This window comes from Natrix helvetica, assembly GCF_964273705.1.
Source record: "Natrix helvetica genome assembly, chromosome: 2".
NCBI classification, from domain to species: Eukaryota; Metazoa; Chordata; class Lepidosauria; order Squamata; family Natricidae; genus Natrix; species Natrix helvetica.
The window spans coordinates 110619137-110636806 of NC_138552.1; the positions used below are offsets into that span (position 1 = coordinate 110619137).

At 41.7% G+C, this 17670-nt stretch overlaps 1 protein-coding gene across 1 annotated transcript; it reads right to left on the minus strand.

Annotated features, from left to right (window-relative positions):
• Positions 1 to 823: 823 nt before the first annotated feature.
• Positions 824 to 15808, minus strand: C1R (complement C1r). Its single transcript, XM_081942121.1, has 11 exons — positions 15673 to 15808; positions 14247 to 14475; positions 13615 to 13807; positions 11809 to 11946; positions 11154 to 11350; positions 9312 to 9459; positions 9104 to 9225; positions 8060 to 8138; positions 5341 to 5481; positions 4026 to 4100; positions 824 to 2417 (listed from the first exon to the last, which is right to left on the minus strand). Coding segments are annotated over exons 1-11 (2154 nt in total). The 5' UTR covers positions 15675 to 15808; the 3' UTR covers positions 824 to 1587.
• Between the last annotated feature and the right edge of the window lie 1862 nt (positions 15809 to 17670).

A 17670-nucleotide genomic window follows, 5' to 3' on the forward strand; every position in this document is an offset into this window, starting at 1 on the left:
TGGAGAACCCAGCCTATTTGCTCAAAGCTGAGTGTTCCCCAAACTCGTCCTACCGGGCAGACTGAGTTTTTAAAACTGAGCCAGAAGAGGCAAAGGAGGCGTGGCCAGAGGGGAAAAATCTACTCAGTCCATGGGCAAACAGGCTGTGTTAACCCATCCTTGTACTCTCCAAGCAGCGCTATGGAGAATGTTCTTGTTTTGCTCATGAGCCGGGGAGACGGCCTCATGGAGAGGAGGTGGAAAAACTATGTTACTAAGACAAGAGCTATATTTTAGGCCAGATCCATCTATAAATTTACCCCTACAGGAAATACATGACAGCAGAAGATTCTTGGACTCAATAATGTTAGATAAGTTGCTTCATGGTGGCACAGTGGTTAGAGTGTGGTACTGCAGGCTAATTCTGCTGACTGCCAGCTGCCTGAAACTTAGCAGTTCAAATCACACCAGGCTCAAGGTTGATTCAGCCTTCCACCCTTCTGAGGTGGGTAAAATGAGGACCCAGATTGTTGGGGACAATATGCTGACTCTGTAAACTGCTTGTAGAGCACTGTGAAGTGGTATATAAGTCTAAGTGCTATTGCTATTCATGACAAGAAGGTAATAATATAGACACTGAAGAGCTTCCTGTTGCAGAACACAGAAATCAAGCGGCACAAATATATCAGCACTGGGTTTTATGTCTCCTGCTTAAATAGACCTGGATCACCAGATTTAAAGCAGTTCTTTTCCCAGCTTTGCAATTGATCTACCCTGTTCTAGATAGTTTTGCATAGCCTTAGCAGCAAGGTTTATCACACACGACATTCTCTGCCATAAATAATTGTTTTTGACATGTTGTGATTTATTGATAACTTGCTTTAATGTTTATTCATTACAAAAAAACACATTATTTCTGAGATTGTGTTATGACATTATCGTAAGTTTGTATCAGACGTTCTCTCCGCTGCTAATGAAACTAATACACAAATCTTTTTGAGATGTTTGATTTAGCTATTTTTAGTTTATTTTGCTAAGCAACTAAAGATTTGATAAAGGAGGTATCAATAGAAGCTGTTAGTTAAACCAATAATTGTCCATTTTGCAAGGGGATAAAGGGCTCTCTCGCTTATTGCAACAATACATGAAAAAAGGGTACCATTTTCTACAAAAATTTTGGTAGCTGTCTTTTGGTTCCTATGGCTGCATGTAGAGGCATATTCTGGAGCCAGCCAGATGCTAAAAATGTATTCACATTCACAAAATTATATAGTGTGCAATCATTTTGCATCTTAGAATCTGCACTGATACCAGAAAGAACCTCAAAAAACCATTTGAGCCAATAGGATGAGGGAATGGGAAGAAATAACACTTCCTTTGCTTATTCAGAAATCTTTCACTTTTCCCAAAAACTTTCTCTTTGCTGAAGAGAAATTATGGGCAAGAGGAATTACTCCCCTCCTCCCATCCAATAAAAGAAGCAACTATACATTTATTTGGTATCAAGGAAAAGAGGACAGGGCAGGAAGAACAGCAGAAAGCTAAGGAGAAGTATGTATTTTCCATGCATGCATGGAATGATAATTTAGTTTACACTTCTTCAGTAGGCTAATGAGAAACCTGCATGGACACCCAATCCTTCCCAACAATGCCCTTAATCCAATCCAAGTAATTGATGATTTTGGTATAAAAGCCATATCCTTTGCCACACTCAAGCCCCCAAGAAACAATGCCTGTGGCCACCCAACGCTGAGTCTCTGGGTCACGCACAGCTAAGGACCCTCCACTGTCACCCTGACAGGTGTCTTTTCCTCCATAGGGGGTACCAGCACAAAACATGTTGTCTGAGAAGACTGGGTCCTTCTGCGATATCTTCCTTCCTCTCAACCACTTCCGACACAAATCCTGGTCGCCCACTGGGATGGGGGCATATTTCAGCCTGCTAGCAAGGATGTTTTTTTCTACCCCAAAGCCACTGGCGTACCCCATCCAGCCTGTATGGTAATAGGTGGTGTTGTCTGACTCAGGGAGGCAGATAGGCAGCATGTCGGGGCCAAGGGTCACCGGATCCCTCAACTCAATGAGCGCAATGTCTCCATCAAAGTTATGCTCATCCTTTGGGTTGTAGTCTGGATGCACAAAGAGTCTGAGAACTGGTCTATTGCCTTCTTTGTACAGTTCGGTCACATCTGTGTGACCCAGGAAAATTTCGGCCTTCTCTGCCACCTGCACAGGGGTCAGCATCTCGGTGTCATTCCCTTTCCCTTTTGGGTACACAACGTGGGCAGCTGTCAGGATCCAGCGATCACCCAGCAGTGCCCCTCCTGCTCGCCCAGCGATGACAGTCATAGCTTGCCATGGGAAACTGCCCCGTGGGGCATCCTTCCCACCAATAATTCGCTGGACTTCCACGATCGGGTTGTTTGGCTTTCCACACACTGTGAAAAGAGAGAGAATGCTCAGAAAGGCTGCAGCACCCCATCTCCCGGCCCTCCTGACGCCCCCCCCCCCAGCAAACGTTCCTTATTTGTACACCTCCTCTTTGCTTAAGCCACATCAGAGCCAGCCTCTTAATCATCTTCTTCTTTACTTCTTATTAATTGTTAATTTGCTACTCTCCCCTCTTTGTGCTAAAAATGCCAGGTGTTAATACCTCTCTCATTACACTACCAGAAGAGGAAACAGAAGGTAATTCAACAAACAGGATCCTACTACGTTTGGCAATGACAGCCACCAGAACCGGGCACCTACCAATAATTGCCTTATTCTCCTTTCTCCAAGGCTTCCTGGCACCTATGGTCTTCCTATAACAGGGGTGTCAAACTCAATTTCATTGAGGGGCACATCAGAGTTGTGTTTGACCATGGAGGGGTGGGCTGGAGGGGCCGAGGGGGGGCGTAGCCAGCTCAACATCACTCGTTGGGGGTGCCTGTGGTGCTTCTGCCAGTAAAAACAGGCTTCCGAGCTCTGTTTTCACTGGCAGAGGGTTGCAGGAGACCGTGGCAGCAGAAAACGGGACTTCGAAGCCTGTTTTCGCTGGCAGAAGCACCCCAGGCCAGTCCTTTGATGTTTGATCTGGTCCCTGGGCCTTAAGACTCCTGTCCTATAAGGACTGTGGGTTCTATTCTTTGTCCAACTGGACCCACAAAAGAACTGAGAACTGGGGCAAAAAGACCACAAAAGTCTCAGACTGAGTTTTAAAAAATTCTCAGCAAAGATTTTGCTGAGACACTGGTTGTGGTTATTTTAAAAAAAAGTCTCAGAAATTCTATGTACTTTATTAATATGTTTTTTATATGTTTTGATCTCTGCTTTTTTGTTTTTGCTATCTGCCTATCTTCCTTTTATTTACATAAGTTAATTTTAGGAAGAGAATGAGAACTGAAACTAATCTCAGGGCTGGATCCAGGATCCCATCTCATTCTAGTAGGTCAAATAGCAATGGAGGGGGACATGATGTCTGCTTCCTCTCTGCCTCTTCTGCCTCTTCTGCTACTAGGACTTGCTAGTCTTCTGGCACCGGCATCAGCTTTGATTACTGAGAAGAGATGAATCATGTTCTATAACCATGATGGTGAACCTATGGCACACATGCCAGAGGTGGCATGCACAGCCCGCTCTGCTGGCACATGTCCCGTCGTTCCAGGTCAGATCTCCATGGCGTTTCTTTCGTGAGCTTCTTTTTCTCTGCAAACGACGAAACAGAAGCTCACGAAAGAAAAAGATCTTACCTCTTGCAGTGTTGCTGGTATTACGATGCCTTACCTCCCACTGGCCAGCTGGTCTTCGGGTCTCTGCTGCATATGCACATGTCTACCCATGCGCATGCATGTCCGTCCATGCACATGGTCCACCCATGTGCAATGTGCGCATGACCGCACATGTGCATGTTTGCACATGTTTACGCATGTTCACGCGCACACATGGCAATGCGTGCTTTCATGCATGCATACCCAGCTTTCAGTTTGGGCACTCATGTCTAAAATATTTGCCATCACTGTGCTATAACAATATGTGAAACCAGAAAATCTTTGGCCATTATTTACCTGGCAGACACATTGGGATGTCATCATGATTAACTTGATCCTTCCAGGAACCCCCAGATGAGCAGGTGTAGATACCTAAAGGAGAAACAGAAACAAGAATAGTGGGGCCAAAGATTGAATGCTCAATGGTTTTTAATTGTTTATTCTTGAACATTTTATTGGTTTTTTTAAACCATGGATGCTTTATGTTCTATTTTTATGCATCTGAACACCTTACAAGTGCAATGAGATTGAAATCGGTCAATCACTCACTCACTCAAGCAAACAAACAAAAATACATTTATTGCTGTCCAATGTGTTTTAATGTCAAGTACTCTAGCCCACAATGAATCCATCAAGGTTGGGCATCTAAAACCAATTTAAATAAATAAAAGAAATAAATGGATTTTTTTTCTGGCTATAATGAATTTATTTAAAGAATTTAGCATTGTCAGATCAGGTGCCCAAGAGTCAGTTATTGCTTCATTACCCAACTTTTATGTTAGGTTATTTTTTAAAGAAATCAATACTTATTTATTAAATTAATATGCTCACCTATCTACCAAAAAGAACTCTAGATGCCATATAAGAAAAACAATGCAATACAATTATTTTTTAAAAAGCATTAAAACAATAAAGGCACTACTGAGGTCCTGCTAGACCTTCATCCACAAATCAGGCATCTTTTACCAGCTCCACCAACATTTTGGCCCCAACGCTGAGGGAGAAACCCAAGTTTTTGCTGGTTTCCCAAAAGGCCAACAGGGTCAAGTCCATCCATATCTCTAGGGGAGGCTGTTTTGTGAGGCAGCCTCAATGAGGCCCTGCCAGGTGACTCTGTTTCACCAAGGGGATTTGGAGCATGCCCAGCCATAGTGGGATTCAATTTTTGTACTACCAGTTCTGTGGCATGGCTTGGTGGGCGTGGCATGGCTTGGTGGGCGTGGCATGGCTTGGTGGGCGTGGCATGGCTTGGTGGGCATATCAGGGGAAGGATACTGTAAAATCCCCATTTCCTCCCAATCAGCTGGGACTCGGGAGGCAGAGAATAGATGGGGGTGGGGCCAGTCAGAGGTGGTATTTACCAGTTCATCCGTACTACTCAAAATTTCCGCTACCGGTTCTCCAGAACTGGTCAGAACCTGCTGAATGCCATCTATGATGCCCAGCCTTCTTCCATCCCCACTTCTGCCCCCCACCCCACCCCCCAAGCATTCAGTAAAGAAGATACAAATACAAAAGCAAGGAAATTGCTCGTCTGCTGGTTTGTGACTTTTCCCATGCAATGCTGCAACTTGCACTGGGTTTGCATTGATCAGGCAATGCGTGGCCTCACCTTTTCCTGGGGTGTTGAACAGGCGATAATAGGGTTCATTACAGCGGTACTTGATAACTGACTCATAGTTGTTATTTTTCGTTGCCGATATAAAATTAAATTCCCCGTTTTTCAGGAATTTAGGTTCACCGCAATTCACAACTGCAAGACACAAACACATAAAATGAAGAGAAGAGAGTACAGTATTTCCCTCTGGAATTTTTCAGGGATCAGAAATGATCACAACCCAAGAACAGCACTCTCATGGGAATTATTCATTTCTTTTTCAGGTTATGATTAATGATGTATCACATCTCAAATCTTGCCCTAACAGAACAATTTTTAGTGAAGAAGATCAAAACTTTGTGTGTGGGACGTAGCAGTGTCAATCACTAGTTTGATTGGTTTTTAAATGAGAAGCAAAGGAGAGGACTGGTCCCCTCCCCCGTTATTAGTTATCTGAAATGCATCTCATAGAATAGCAGAGTTGGAAGAGACCTTGGAGGTCTTCTAGTCCAACCCCCTGCTTAGACAGGAAACCCTACACCACTTCAGACAAATGGTTATCCAACATCTTCTTAAAGACTTCCAGTGTTGGAGCATTCACAACTTCTGGAGGCAAGTTGTTTTACTTATTAATTGTTCTAACTGTCAGGAAATTTCTCCTCAGTTCTAAGTTGCTTCTCTCCTTGATTATTTTCCACCCATTGCTTCTTGTCCTGCCCTCAGGTGCTTTGGAGAATAGTTTGAATCCCTCTTCTTTGTGGCAGCCCTTGAGATATTGGAAAACTGCTATCATGTCTCCCCTAGTCCTTCTTCTCATTAAACAAATACCCAGTTCCTGCATCTGTTCTTCATATGTTTTAGCTTCCAGTCCCTAATCATCTTTGTTGATCTTGATTCTATCCCTCTATTTATGCAGCCTAAAATTGGGTTGGCTTTTTTTGGCAGGTGCTGCACATGGCTGCCTCACATTTAAATGGTTGTCCACTAGGACTACAAGATCCGTCTCATGATCTGCATATAAAGAACTGCTTTTTCATGCACAGGCAAAAAGACACCGAATCCTTAAGATAATTCGGAGAGTGGTTTAGAAGGGAAACAGAAAGAAATTGTCAGATCAAGTGTTGGCAGCATGTCAGAAAACAAAGAGCATAAACCTGAGCCAAATTCCACAATTTAGGAGAATTTCCTTGTTTGCACAATTGCCGCAAAAACATCTCAGCAATCTTTTTTTTTTTTTTGCTGCTTCCTCGTGATGTTGCTTTCATCTGATTGCTGCCTTAAAGTCACCCTTAGCTACATCTGTGCTAAAATAGCAATTTATTTTTTCTTATCTCAGCATAGGTTTTGCCCTGGATAGAATCTGATGGGTTTCATTGATCCTTGTGTTCAGTGGTGGGTTGCCAATTTTTTTACTACTGGTTTGGGCACATGCGTGATGCTTCTCTGCATGCGTAGAAGCGTCCAGGTGGGTGGGCGGAGCCTTCTGTCACTGCTACTACCGGTTCGCCCGATCCAGGCCGAACCAGGAGCAACCCAATCTAATTCTGTTGACAGCACAGCCGGTTGACTCTTGGGGAGAGATTAGCTATAGAGGCATCTAATGGTCTTTGTGAATCTGCCACATCTCCAATTTCTGGCCACGATCTTCTACAGCCCTTCTTTTAATTTCTTTTCATTTAAGAATTACAGAGACTAATTCTTTTAAATTGGGTCATCCCCGCTCCCAACATACATTGAGCTGAACCCAGCTTGGAGACACAGATCAACTGAACAAAAGCTGACAAATGAAGGTTAGTTCTTGTTAGTTATGGTTTAGGTCAGGGGTCTCCAACCATGGCAACTTTAAACCTGGAGGACTTCAACTTCCAGAAGTTGAAGTCCTCCAGAAGCTTTGCTGGCTGGGGAATTCTGGGAGTTGAAGTCTGCCAGGCTTAAAGTTGCCATGGTTGGAGACCCCTGGTTTAGATTACTTTTAAATATGACTTAGCACGATTGTTAAACGGTGCTAAAAGTCCAAGAGGAGCTTGATTGTGAGCTGATATCAACTAATAATCACTTTTCCTTCAATACACTTTTTGCAAAATCAGAATGAGTTTTGAAAAATGGCTAAGCTTCCCTGTTTAACTATAGGTAAAAATTTGCCCCCATCCCTGTCTCGGCTCTATCACCAATAAAAGAGGGTGATTGCCAGACATTTTATATGCTGGGTAACATTAGGTAGGAGCAGAAGGAAACAAAGCCAGGAGAATCCAACAATGACTCTCTGAGGCATGCCCCACAAACCATTAATAAGAACTGTTCCAGGATAAGGATAGACAGTGAAGGCAAGGCAGCAAGCTTTATGCTGGTATATTTTTTGGCTTGGAATTGGTGAATAACTACGCTATAGATCATTGCCCAGTATAGATCTGATGAACATATCTTTTGTCTGAAATGGTATAGGGTTTCCTGCCTAGGCAGGGGGTTGGACTAGAAGACCTCCAAGGTCCCTTCCAACTCTACTATTGTATTGTATTGTATTGTATTGTATTGTATTGTATTGTATTGTATTGTATTGTATTGTATTGTATTGTAGACAGAGGCAGCAAAATGTTCCTCACTGCCATGGGCAATGAAGATTCCTAGCTCCAGCCCTTCAACAGCAGGAGTCATGAAAAAGATCACCAGAATTTGGGGAACTTGGATCCGCTTAGGTAGCATTGCAGGCAACAGGTAGGAAAGGCTAACGACTCACTTTCACATCGGGGCATAGCACGATGCCAGGTCCCATCATGTTGGCAGACAGAGGTAAAGGATGCCAAATGTTCTTTACCCTGTTCAAAAGAAAAACAAGCTAACAATCAATGTAATACCTTTGTTGATGTCCCTAGCTTGCTATCATGCTTTTTGTCTTTTTCCGTCTGTATAGTCTGATTGACTGAGGTTCAAATCAGACAAGAGATGCCACATTAAGAAAATTCATTAGGGATATTGTTTCATAATATATACATGCTCTGGTATTGGTAAAAGCAACTTGGATATAATATTCTAAACAGCAAGAAAAAAAATTATTGCTCTGAATTACTGCAAGTCTTCAGAAACCTCATGAAAACAAGTTATGGGTTTTGGTTTTTCTGCATGAGGAAATACCTCTAGTATAAAGACTAAAAAGGATCAATTGTTAGTTTTAGTTACGGAAGTTAGTTTTAGACTAACTATTGGACAGAATAACGATTGCACGTTTATACCAGTTGGAGATTTCTTTTTAATGAAAATCTGGGGCTCTGGGATAACCAATATAATCCTACAAGTAAATAAGCTAGGGGACTCTTACTAGTCTTCTCTAGTTAATATATGACTGGTTAGAGTTATTCAGTAGTGGGAAAACATGAGCAGATGTAAGTTTGGTGCCTGTAGAATTGAGTTCTGACCTTCAAAGCAGCTTCTAGTGCTGAGTTCCAAATTAATGTTTTCTTTCTCTCTTTCTTACACTTTCGGTTTCTCCAATTTCTTCTCTGTACTTTAGTAACTATTCAAAAATTGCGCAATTGACAATGCTCTGTCTTTAATCAAAAATGCAAGCACAGTTTGACCTCTTTCTTTTGTAAGGGGGAGATACAATTTTTTTTCATGCCTTGGCACATAGCTTAGTTTGCTTCCATGAACAAGAGTAGAAGATGTAGAAAGAAAGGAAAGCTTTTAGAAGAAGCAAAAAGGAAGACCACTTAGATCAAGGTAATTGCAAGAAAAAGGCTTATAAGAGATAACATAATAAAGCACTCAGATGAATAAGGCTCACCTCCATCAAGTTATATCCAGTTTTGCAGCTGACAATGAAGTAATCTTGGTATTGATATAGGGGCTGTGGGTCCTTGATGATGGTGAAGGCATCATTTGCCACAGGCTGTGGGCAACGGATTCCTATTGGAGATGAGAAAAAAATGAAAGAAGCGGCAGCAGAAAAGTCATTACCTTTTAACTTAAAAGTATTGGATGGGAATAATTACTTTCTATACTGTACGAAATCTTCCACCCTCGGCTGTATCCTGATTCATCCGTGAGAAAAATGACGTCCACTGAAGAACTATTGGTGTCAATCACCCCTGGAGATGTTCTGCCACAGAATTCACCAATCTGTTTCATGCCAGCATGGATCTAGTGAGAAATTAAGGTTTCAGAAATAAATGTTCTGTCAGTCAGAAGAAAATGTTACATAAAATGGGAAAGAAACTTTCTTGGGAAATTTGGCTAAAAGCTTCCATCTTGTTATGATCAAAAGCTCATTAGAATGAGAAAAGCTTTCCAAAAATTGACTTGTGCCAAATTCAGAGTGCGGTTTTTCTACATGGTTATTAGAATTGCATTTTTGTACCTGTTTCGAATATTTCTATTAAAATCAACCAACCAGCCCACCAATCAAAAGATATCTATCCATAGGTTCAAATTTAATTTCTCTCCACTACAAATAAGATGGAATTTATGGCAAAGAATTTAAATGTTGTTGAAATATTTCTCTTTTTGCTTGTTTTGATGGATTTCCCATAATTATTTCTTTATTATTATTTAATTTAATTTCTATAGCCACCTATCCCAGTCCAGCGTCTCTTGGTTTTTAGTTCTTTTATATAATTATTTGACTTTTTCTTGCAATTATATTTTTATACTGCATTTTAATTTTCATTTAATTTAATGTTTTGAATTTACTTGTTTACTAAACACATATACATAATTATTAAGGCAAAACGATTGAATAAATGTTCATATTAGGGGCTGCAGGGAAAGCCTCTCTGTATGTAGTAACAAAAGCATTTTAACAATAGTATAATGTGAGCAGAAATATGAAATTTAGAGGAACAAACAGAAAGTGCCTAATCTGGTAATCTTTTGAGATTTTCCCCCGAGGATCAGTTATAGAACAGTGTGTTGCCTGATATAGAATGGAATGGAATGGAATAGAATAGAACAGGAAGGGACCTTGGAGGTTATATAGTCCGAGAACCTATACAATCGCAGACAAGTGATTGTCCAGTCTCTTCTTAAAAATCTCCACTGGTGGAGCCAACCCACAATTTTAGAAGGCAAGCTGTTCCACTAAATTGTCCTTACTGTTAGGAAGTTTCTCCTTAATTCCTTCTCTCTGCTCTTTGATTAGTTTCCAACCATTATTTCTTTTTCTGCCCTCTGGTGCTTTGGAGAATGATTTGATCCCCTCTTCTTTGTGGCAGCTCTCAAATACCGAAATACTGCTATCATGTCACTCCTAATTCTTTGTAACAATGGGAGCACTTGGTGTGTAAATGGAGATTCTCAGTCATCCAGGTCACGGTGGTCCCAAAGGTGCTTTTTCAAGAGGCAACTGGACTATGTTTTTTCTTTGAAGATTTTTTCCAAGAAGCTTCTTCAGCTCTGAAGAAACTGAAGAAGCTTACTGGATGTGAAGCAAAATGTCTTCAAAGAAAAAACAGGAACTCCAGTTGCCTCTTGAAAAAGCACCTTTGGGAGACTTGGTGTGTACTTGTGTTCTACTTGTAATACATAAAATATTACAAGAGTCATTTGGTCTGTAATAGGCATTTCAGAAGAAGCCAAGCTCCCTGGAACAACTCACCCTATTTGCAGTAGAGTTTACTTAAAAATGTAAATGGAAGAAAGTGATTATTCGGACAATATTCTGGCTATTTCCATAGTTCTTTCTTAAGAGAACCCCAAACATTTTAATTCCACAATGAGAACCTATTACCTGAGGGACAGACTGCAGTGATCCTTCAAGATTCCCTATTCCTGATCTATCAAGGTTGAACCAAGTACTGAATGGCAACACCAGTTAGGAATTTATCAATCTGCAATACCTTAAGCTGGTCATAAGGGCAGTGGACTTGTTGGTGGTCATCAATTTCAAAGGGTTGCAAGAACTTGAGGATAATGGTCATCCCTTTCTCCACCCGTATGCTGTAGTTACACTGCAAGTTAGCTGGATAGGGCTCAGGGTATCCAGGGCTTGTCAAGTACCCGAAGGTTTCCGTGAACAGTTCATTGCTGCAATCCACTACAGAGCAAGATACAAAAGAAGATTCACTGGAAGGAAAATTCACATCAGCTCATCTGCAGAGCAGCAGGTGGCCTATTCTGGGGCCTTTTTCTCCTTGCAAACCTGGAATAGCACCTTGATGGCCCCTTGACGTAGACTGGGTGAGAAATCAGAGACCCCAGTGATTACAAGAACGCTAGTCTACTATTGTAAGGTGTAATAGCAGAATCTTAAAGCCATTCAGAGATTTCCTCTGCTGCTTCTCACACGAAAAGGGAATCACGGCAGGGTTGGTCTGAATTTCACTTTCATACTTTCTCCTCTCCTTTCCTAGAACGGAAGTGTCACTTCTCTGTTAATGACGTCTGCAAACTTCCTTAATGTTATCTTGCATTCTTCCACATTGGTATTCTTTTGGGCATGATCTCCCTGTTCTCTCCGGTATTCTACTTCCTTGGGTGATCGTGTGGTCTTACCTTTGCAAGAATACCCATCACTCTGGAGTTGGTAGCCAGGCTGGCACGAGCAGAAGTAGCCCCCTATATAGTTGTGACAGAAATGCTGGCACTGGGGACCATCTTCAATGTCATTTCTGGGGGCACACTCATCTAGATCTAGACGATGAGATAAAAGCAGAGAAGATAATAGTTTACAGGGTTTTATTAAGTTTGCATTCAAGGTTGGGTCATTCTTTTGCTCTTGAGCAGAAAAAACATTATCAAGGCAGCTGTTTCCAGGGCAGCTTCCCCAGTAAAAGAGGAAATCCTAGTCCTCCTGCTTATGATACTGTATGTTATGGTACATCTGCCAGCTCATATGTGCTGCACCACAGATGGAGATTAATGGTTCCTAAAAATCTTATTCCCTCACCATTTTAGATAGTCGCAAGGTTGAGGGTCTACTGTTCTTCACTTAGTATGTTCAAATTGCAAATCTTTACCTGCTAGGAGAGAATTGCAGGTGTGAAAGAACAACTTAAGCAATTCAATTCAAGTCTCCTGTGACCCAAAGCCCCCAGTTCCTCAAGACGTGAGAAAATCCACCGGACACTCGGCAAGCGGTTTGCTTTTACGGTAGTTGCAGCTTCCTGCAGTCACATGTACAATTTGCAAACTTCCCAGCCAGATTTCCATGAGCTAAATTAGTGGGGGAGCGGGGAAAATTGCAAACCATGATTGTGTGATGTCTTGCTTAATGACTGTGCTGTTCCTGTTAACGGCTGTGGCAAAAAGGTCATAAAATCAAGTGTGGTCACGTGATGCCTCTATGTCTATGCCTGTGGTACTAAACAGTGAATTCTCCAGCTCCATTATGTAGATTGAGGAGTTTCTGCTTGATCTCGCCACACTTCTTGCCTTATTGGATTCACTTATCTCCCCTTCTGAATGAAGCCCCTTTACAGGCAGGCCATATAGGGATCTCCAATGGGACGCCATGTCTCACCAGGTAAAGGTTTAGAATCAAGCTAAATACATTAAGGTGCTGAACTGGTGCCTGTAGGGTTAGAACTAATAAGTTGAATCATGGTAAAGAGGTGCTGTTTGGAGTATATGGTCCTCGGGAAATGTTGATATGGCTATATTCCCCTAAAAAAGTAAATGCATAGAACTCATTTGTCACTGGAGCCTCAGGCACCCACCTTTGGAGTCTTGACATGTTTCTCATCCATTTAGGTTCACCCATTTCTACTATTTCTGGACAGGGGCAGCCTAGGTGCTAGTAAATCTCTCACTGGGGTATATTTATACAATGTTATCTGTCGAGTTGCCTTTGAAGATAATTTACCGATTTCAATTGCTGCAAAATGTAGATGCCACAATTTCCTCCTGTATGTCCACATGCCAGGCCATCCATCCAGTATATAAAGGCAGCATTTACATGGTAACATCACTGTTTTATGTGTCATAAGTTCATGTCATCAGAGTTTGCTGCAAATGCCTCTGGCTATATTTACATGTACCACTCCACTGAGATAAACACAGAAGCTTGGAAACTGTATTTCCCAACCTCACTTATATTGAGCTAATTAAAATAGAGTATTTTTAAATACTGTGAAATGCTTCTTCCCAGATTTCTTCCCATCTGGGCTGAATTGTTATTTATGGGCTAAGCTCTCGATGGAGTTACCTATTCTCTCTTGATTGTTCATGCTTATGTCCTCTTCTGTTCCTTTCCTCCTACCCTAAATGTTTTTCATCAGCAAGCTTTGACTGATCTTGCAAAGTGAAGCTGGGTCGGTTTATGCTTAAGACTTCAGCAGGGTATATAGATTCCATACTCACCCACAGCTTGATAATAAGCTAAGAATCCTTTATAGGAAACCACAATGCCGTTCTCCTCATTAGAGAAGTCAGACTGGAACAGGAGCCGCATGCGATTGTTGGTAGACAAAAACTCCTTGTCTCTTGGATGGTTGCCTGTGGCAGAGTCTACCTGGCCACAGAACCGGCCTAAGTCCTTCTTGTTTGCTGTGATCTGCCAGAGTCCAAGGAGAGAAGGAAGAAAATGTTAGAAACTGAAGAGCCCCTTGGCCAAGAGCCATAGTATCTTCAATTAACTTGACACATACGAGGGGCATTGAACTATAATACTTTAAAAACAGTCCGTGCAGAAAGCATCTTGCCAATTTGCATGGAAACAAGGGGAATTTAGAAAACAAATTGAGATGCAGAAAGTTGGTGTGTTATAGAAAAAGAAGGAAGGAAATCAATATTCCCTCTAGTAAGCATTTTCTTGCAACTAAATCTGAGCACAAATACAAAAGAAAAGTGTGAGGAGAATAATAACGAAGGCTAGAAGGAACTTGTGATGCAAAGACCAGTGAATAAAGTAATATTTACCCTTTATGGGCAGCAATACTTGGATCTCAGAGACCTTGATTCACATCACCACAACCCAGCCCCTCTTCACATACCTTGACAAAGTCATACCGACAGGTCTCAGATGGCTCCAGATCAAACAGCCGGAAACTTAGCTTCACTCTGTAACCCTTTGGCACTGAAATGTCCCAAGTACTGATGTTGTTGTTGGGGTATGTTTTGGGATAATTTGGGGAAGTGATCTCCCCATAAAGCTTTGCTGTTGGCCTGGAACTGACTGCAGCAACTAAGAAAGCTCCCTGAAGCAGGAAGACAATGGGAGACCTGTCAACACAATACAAAATGGGCCTGAATGAGAAGACAGAGCCAAAAATCAGTGCAAAAAAGCCTCTGAAGTGGACGCCCCCCCCCCCCCCCACACACAAAAACATACATTGAAAATTGAATTGGGCAGTAGACACCTACTCTTTTGAAACATCTTCTCAGTGTTGCGTACGAAGGACAGATTACAAATCTTTTAGCATAGAAGCTTAGCTTTCTGGAGCGGTGCATGCTGTATGCCCAGCCGCCTATCCAGCCTATAACGTTACAATACCAGATCTGGATGTAAATATCCAAATGACCAGTAGAGAGCAGCAAATAACTTCAGAAAATTATCTCTTTGCTGCAGTGATTGTCTGAAATTTTGTAATTCAGATCCTATCCACTTTCTAGTGAAGTAGGTCTTGTAATTCCTGGTGGAAAGGTGGCATTCTGTCCTCCTGTGTTAGAACAGTTTCCTTGTTGATCCAGAAGGTGGAAAACCATTTAATACATAGCAGGATAAGGCATGGAAGCCTTGAAAACTAGCATCCTTCAGAATTGCCAGAAATAGCAAGTGTGTCAGAAACATTGTGGTCTTTGTTGCCAACTCAATGTAGACTGAACTCTCTGCAAGGATCCAAGAGATAGCAAGGAAAGGAGAAAGGCAGAAATAGTCCTTCAATGGCTTTCAGTTTTGATTTCATCCCCTGTGAAGCAGTTGCCACTCTGATTTGTTTGCTGTTGCTCTGCAAAGCTCTTTGGACCCAAAGATCACCACCCAATGCTGCGTAAAATGGCTGCGAAAGGAACCCGGAGAGGAATTGCTAACTCTAATCCCAAATCCCTGTCTCTGGTCTACTTTGGTAATCTCTGACTTTTCAGTTGAAGATGAGCTAAGAGCCTTGAAGTTGAATGAGGAAAAGCACTATGCTGTACTTGCTAGCCCTGTCTGCATGAGGGGCTGCAGGACTAAAGCCAGAGAAAGGCACTTTAGCAACACCTTGAGGCTGTGTTAGATTCTTCTAAGGTTAAACCCAACCCTGCAGTTCCTTCTCGGGCAGACCACAGACATTCTGTGTCTTTGAAGATGTTTCAATATAGATACTGTAAAAGAGGAATCCCTGCATTCATTTTAACAAGTAGGTACCTATGCCACCTATGCCTCCTCCCTTTTAACAAGTAGGCACCTATGCCACCTCCCACACAAACAACACTCACATATCCGAAGCTGGACTTAAGCACTCTTTTCTCCCTCCAGTTCTTGTGGTCTGTTCTTGGGAGTTTCAAACAGATTTCAATAAATTCTTAACCTTGTTAGCTATGATTCACTGAGATTGGGGTAGAACATGCCGAGTGGGAGGGAAGAGAGTTAGCTGGTACTTTCCAGTCAATTAGGTAATAGTTATGGTTTTCCTAAATTGTGTTCTGCTGCCCTCTGCTGTCTACACATACGTGTGTACACACACACACACACACACACACACACACACACACAGTTTTTAATATAAATGTGTCCAATTAGAGACAGAGGGAGATACATCCATAGGGGAGTAGTTAGATAGATAGAACGACGGAGTTATTGTTATTATGTAGAATGGTCATCCTCAATGTGATGAATCCAAAAATATTATTAGTTGTCTGATTTCTATTATAATTTTCATTGCTTTTATTGTACTTTTGTACTAAGCTATTTAGAGCTTTTGAAGTGGATTGAACAGCTTATACATTGCAGTAAATAAGTAAATGTGTATACACATGTAAAATTATACTCCCGGGAATTAAGCTTGGCTTTTGGGGACCACATGGACCTCTCTGCATAGTAGTTTATCTCATCCAAGCACTAACTAGGTTCAACCTTTTAAAATCATTTCTGGAGATCAACCAAGGTCGGCATACATAGAGACATTCCAAAGCATGTGTCTTAACCTTGGCACCTTGAAGGGGTACCCTGAACTCCCAGAATTGTCTAGCAGAATTGTCTACCCTGAACTCCCAGAATTGTCTAGCTGAAGTCCACTCCATTGTTGGGGTGCCATTCTCTATTCTTCTCCAAGAATCACGGTGGCACGGTAGTTAGAATGCAGTGTACTGCTGACTGCTGACTGCCAGCAGTTTGGCAGTTCGATTCTGACCAGCTCAAGGTTGACTCAGCCTTCCATCCTTCCAAGGTGGGTAAAGTGAGGAAAGAAAGAAAGAAAGAAAGAAAGAAAGAAAATGATCAAATGTATATAGTGTTCAATTCACCATAACAATTTTACTATTCAACCATTAATCCTCTAAAACAGAAATTAACAAACATACCTTCCAGTTGTTAAAGGCATCACGACCTTGTGTGTCCAATCACATTTGGCCAAAAAAGAATTCTATTCTATTCCATTCCATTCCACAAAATTGAGACACCTACCACATCTTCTCTCTCTCTCTCTCTCTCTCTCTCTCTCTCTCTCTCTCTCTCTCTCTCACACACACACACACACACACACACACACACACACACACTTCCAGATGATATTGAGGCAAAGAAGAAACATGGAATATGCCCAGCCTGGAAAAGCATAAACAAGAGACCAGAGGCCCTGCACATAACATGAGTCGGTGGCACATAGGTCTTTATAGATGATGATCCACACCTTGAATAGTACACAGAACTTCACTGGAAACCAGCACAACTTGCAAAGTTGAGATGCTACATAGGTTAACAGGGTATGCCAAATACTATCCACAAATGGTAAATACTAATAAGTTAACATACCAATTAAATACAAGCACACAAAATTTTGCCCCTTATTGCAGATTGTCAAATTGAAAGTTATGCCTATAGGTCACAGAGGCTGTTGCAGATATGGTTTACTCACTGCAAACAATAGTAATGTCATATGTAGCTCCTGGCTAAAAAATGACTTGCATAAGTTATGTCTACCTGGATTGTGTTACATGCAAGAATTGTCAATTTAAAATGACTGAGTTTTATTATTCATATGTCAGCAGTTAGAATGGAAGTGAATACAACTGGTGCTTTGGGAAGGATATTAAGATTGTGATTTGAGAGGCGGAGCCTGACATCGCTACGACACGACATGCAATCTTGGGGCTCTAGGATTGCTCTCGATATCTCTGTTGCTGGATGATCCTTTCGGATCTAAACCATTATGAAAGAACGGTGATAGAGAAGGGCACATCCTGCTGATCTCAGGGGCCTCTGATCGATCCAGGAAA

Bases quoted from the DNA above. Each gene is read 5' to 3' on its own strand.
- C1R (XM_081942121.1), bottom strand. The intron at 9,226-9,311 runs GTAATTATTCCC...CATCTCCAATAG, and splicing joins GATTTCGTACAGTATAGAAA to GAATCCGTTGCCCACAGCCT. The intron at 2,418-4,025 runs GTAAATAATGGC...CTCTTTTCACAG, and splicing joins CATCCCAATGTGTCTGCCAG to TGTGTGGAAAGCCAAACAAC.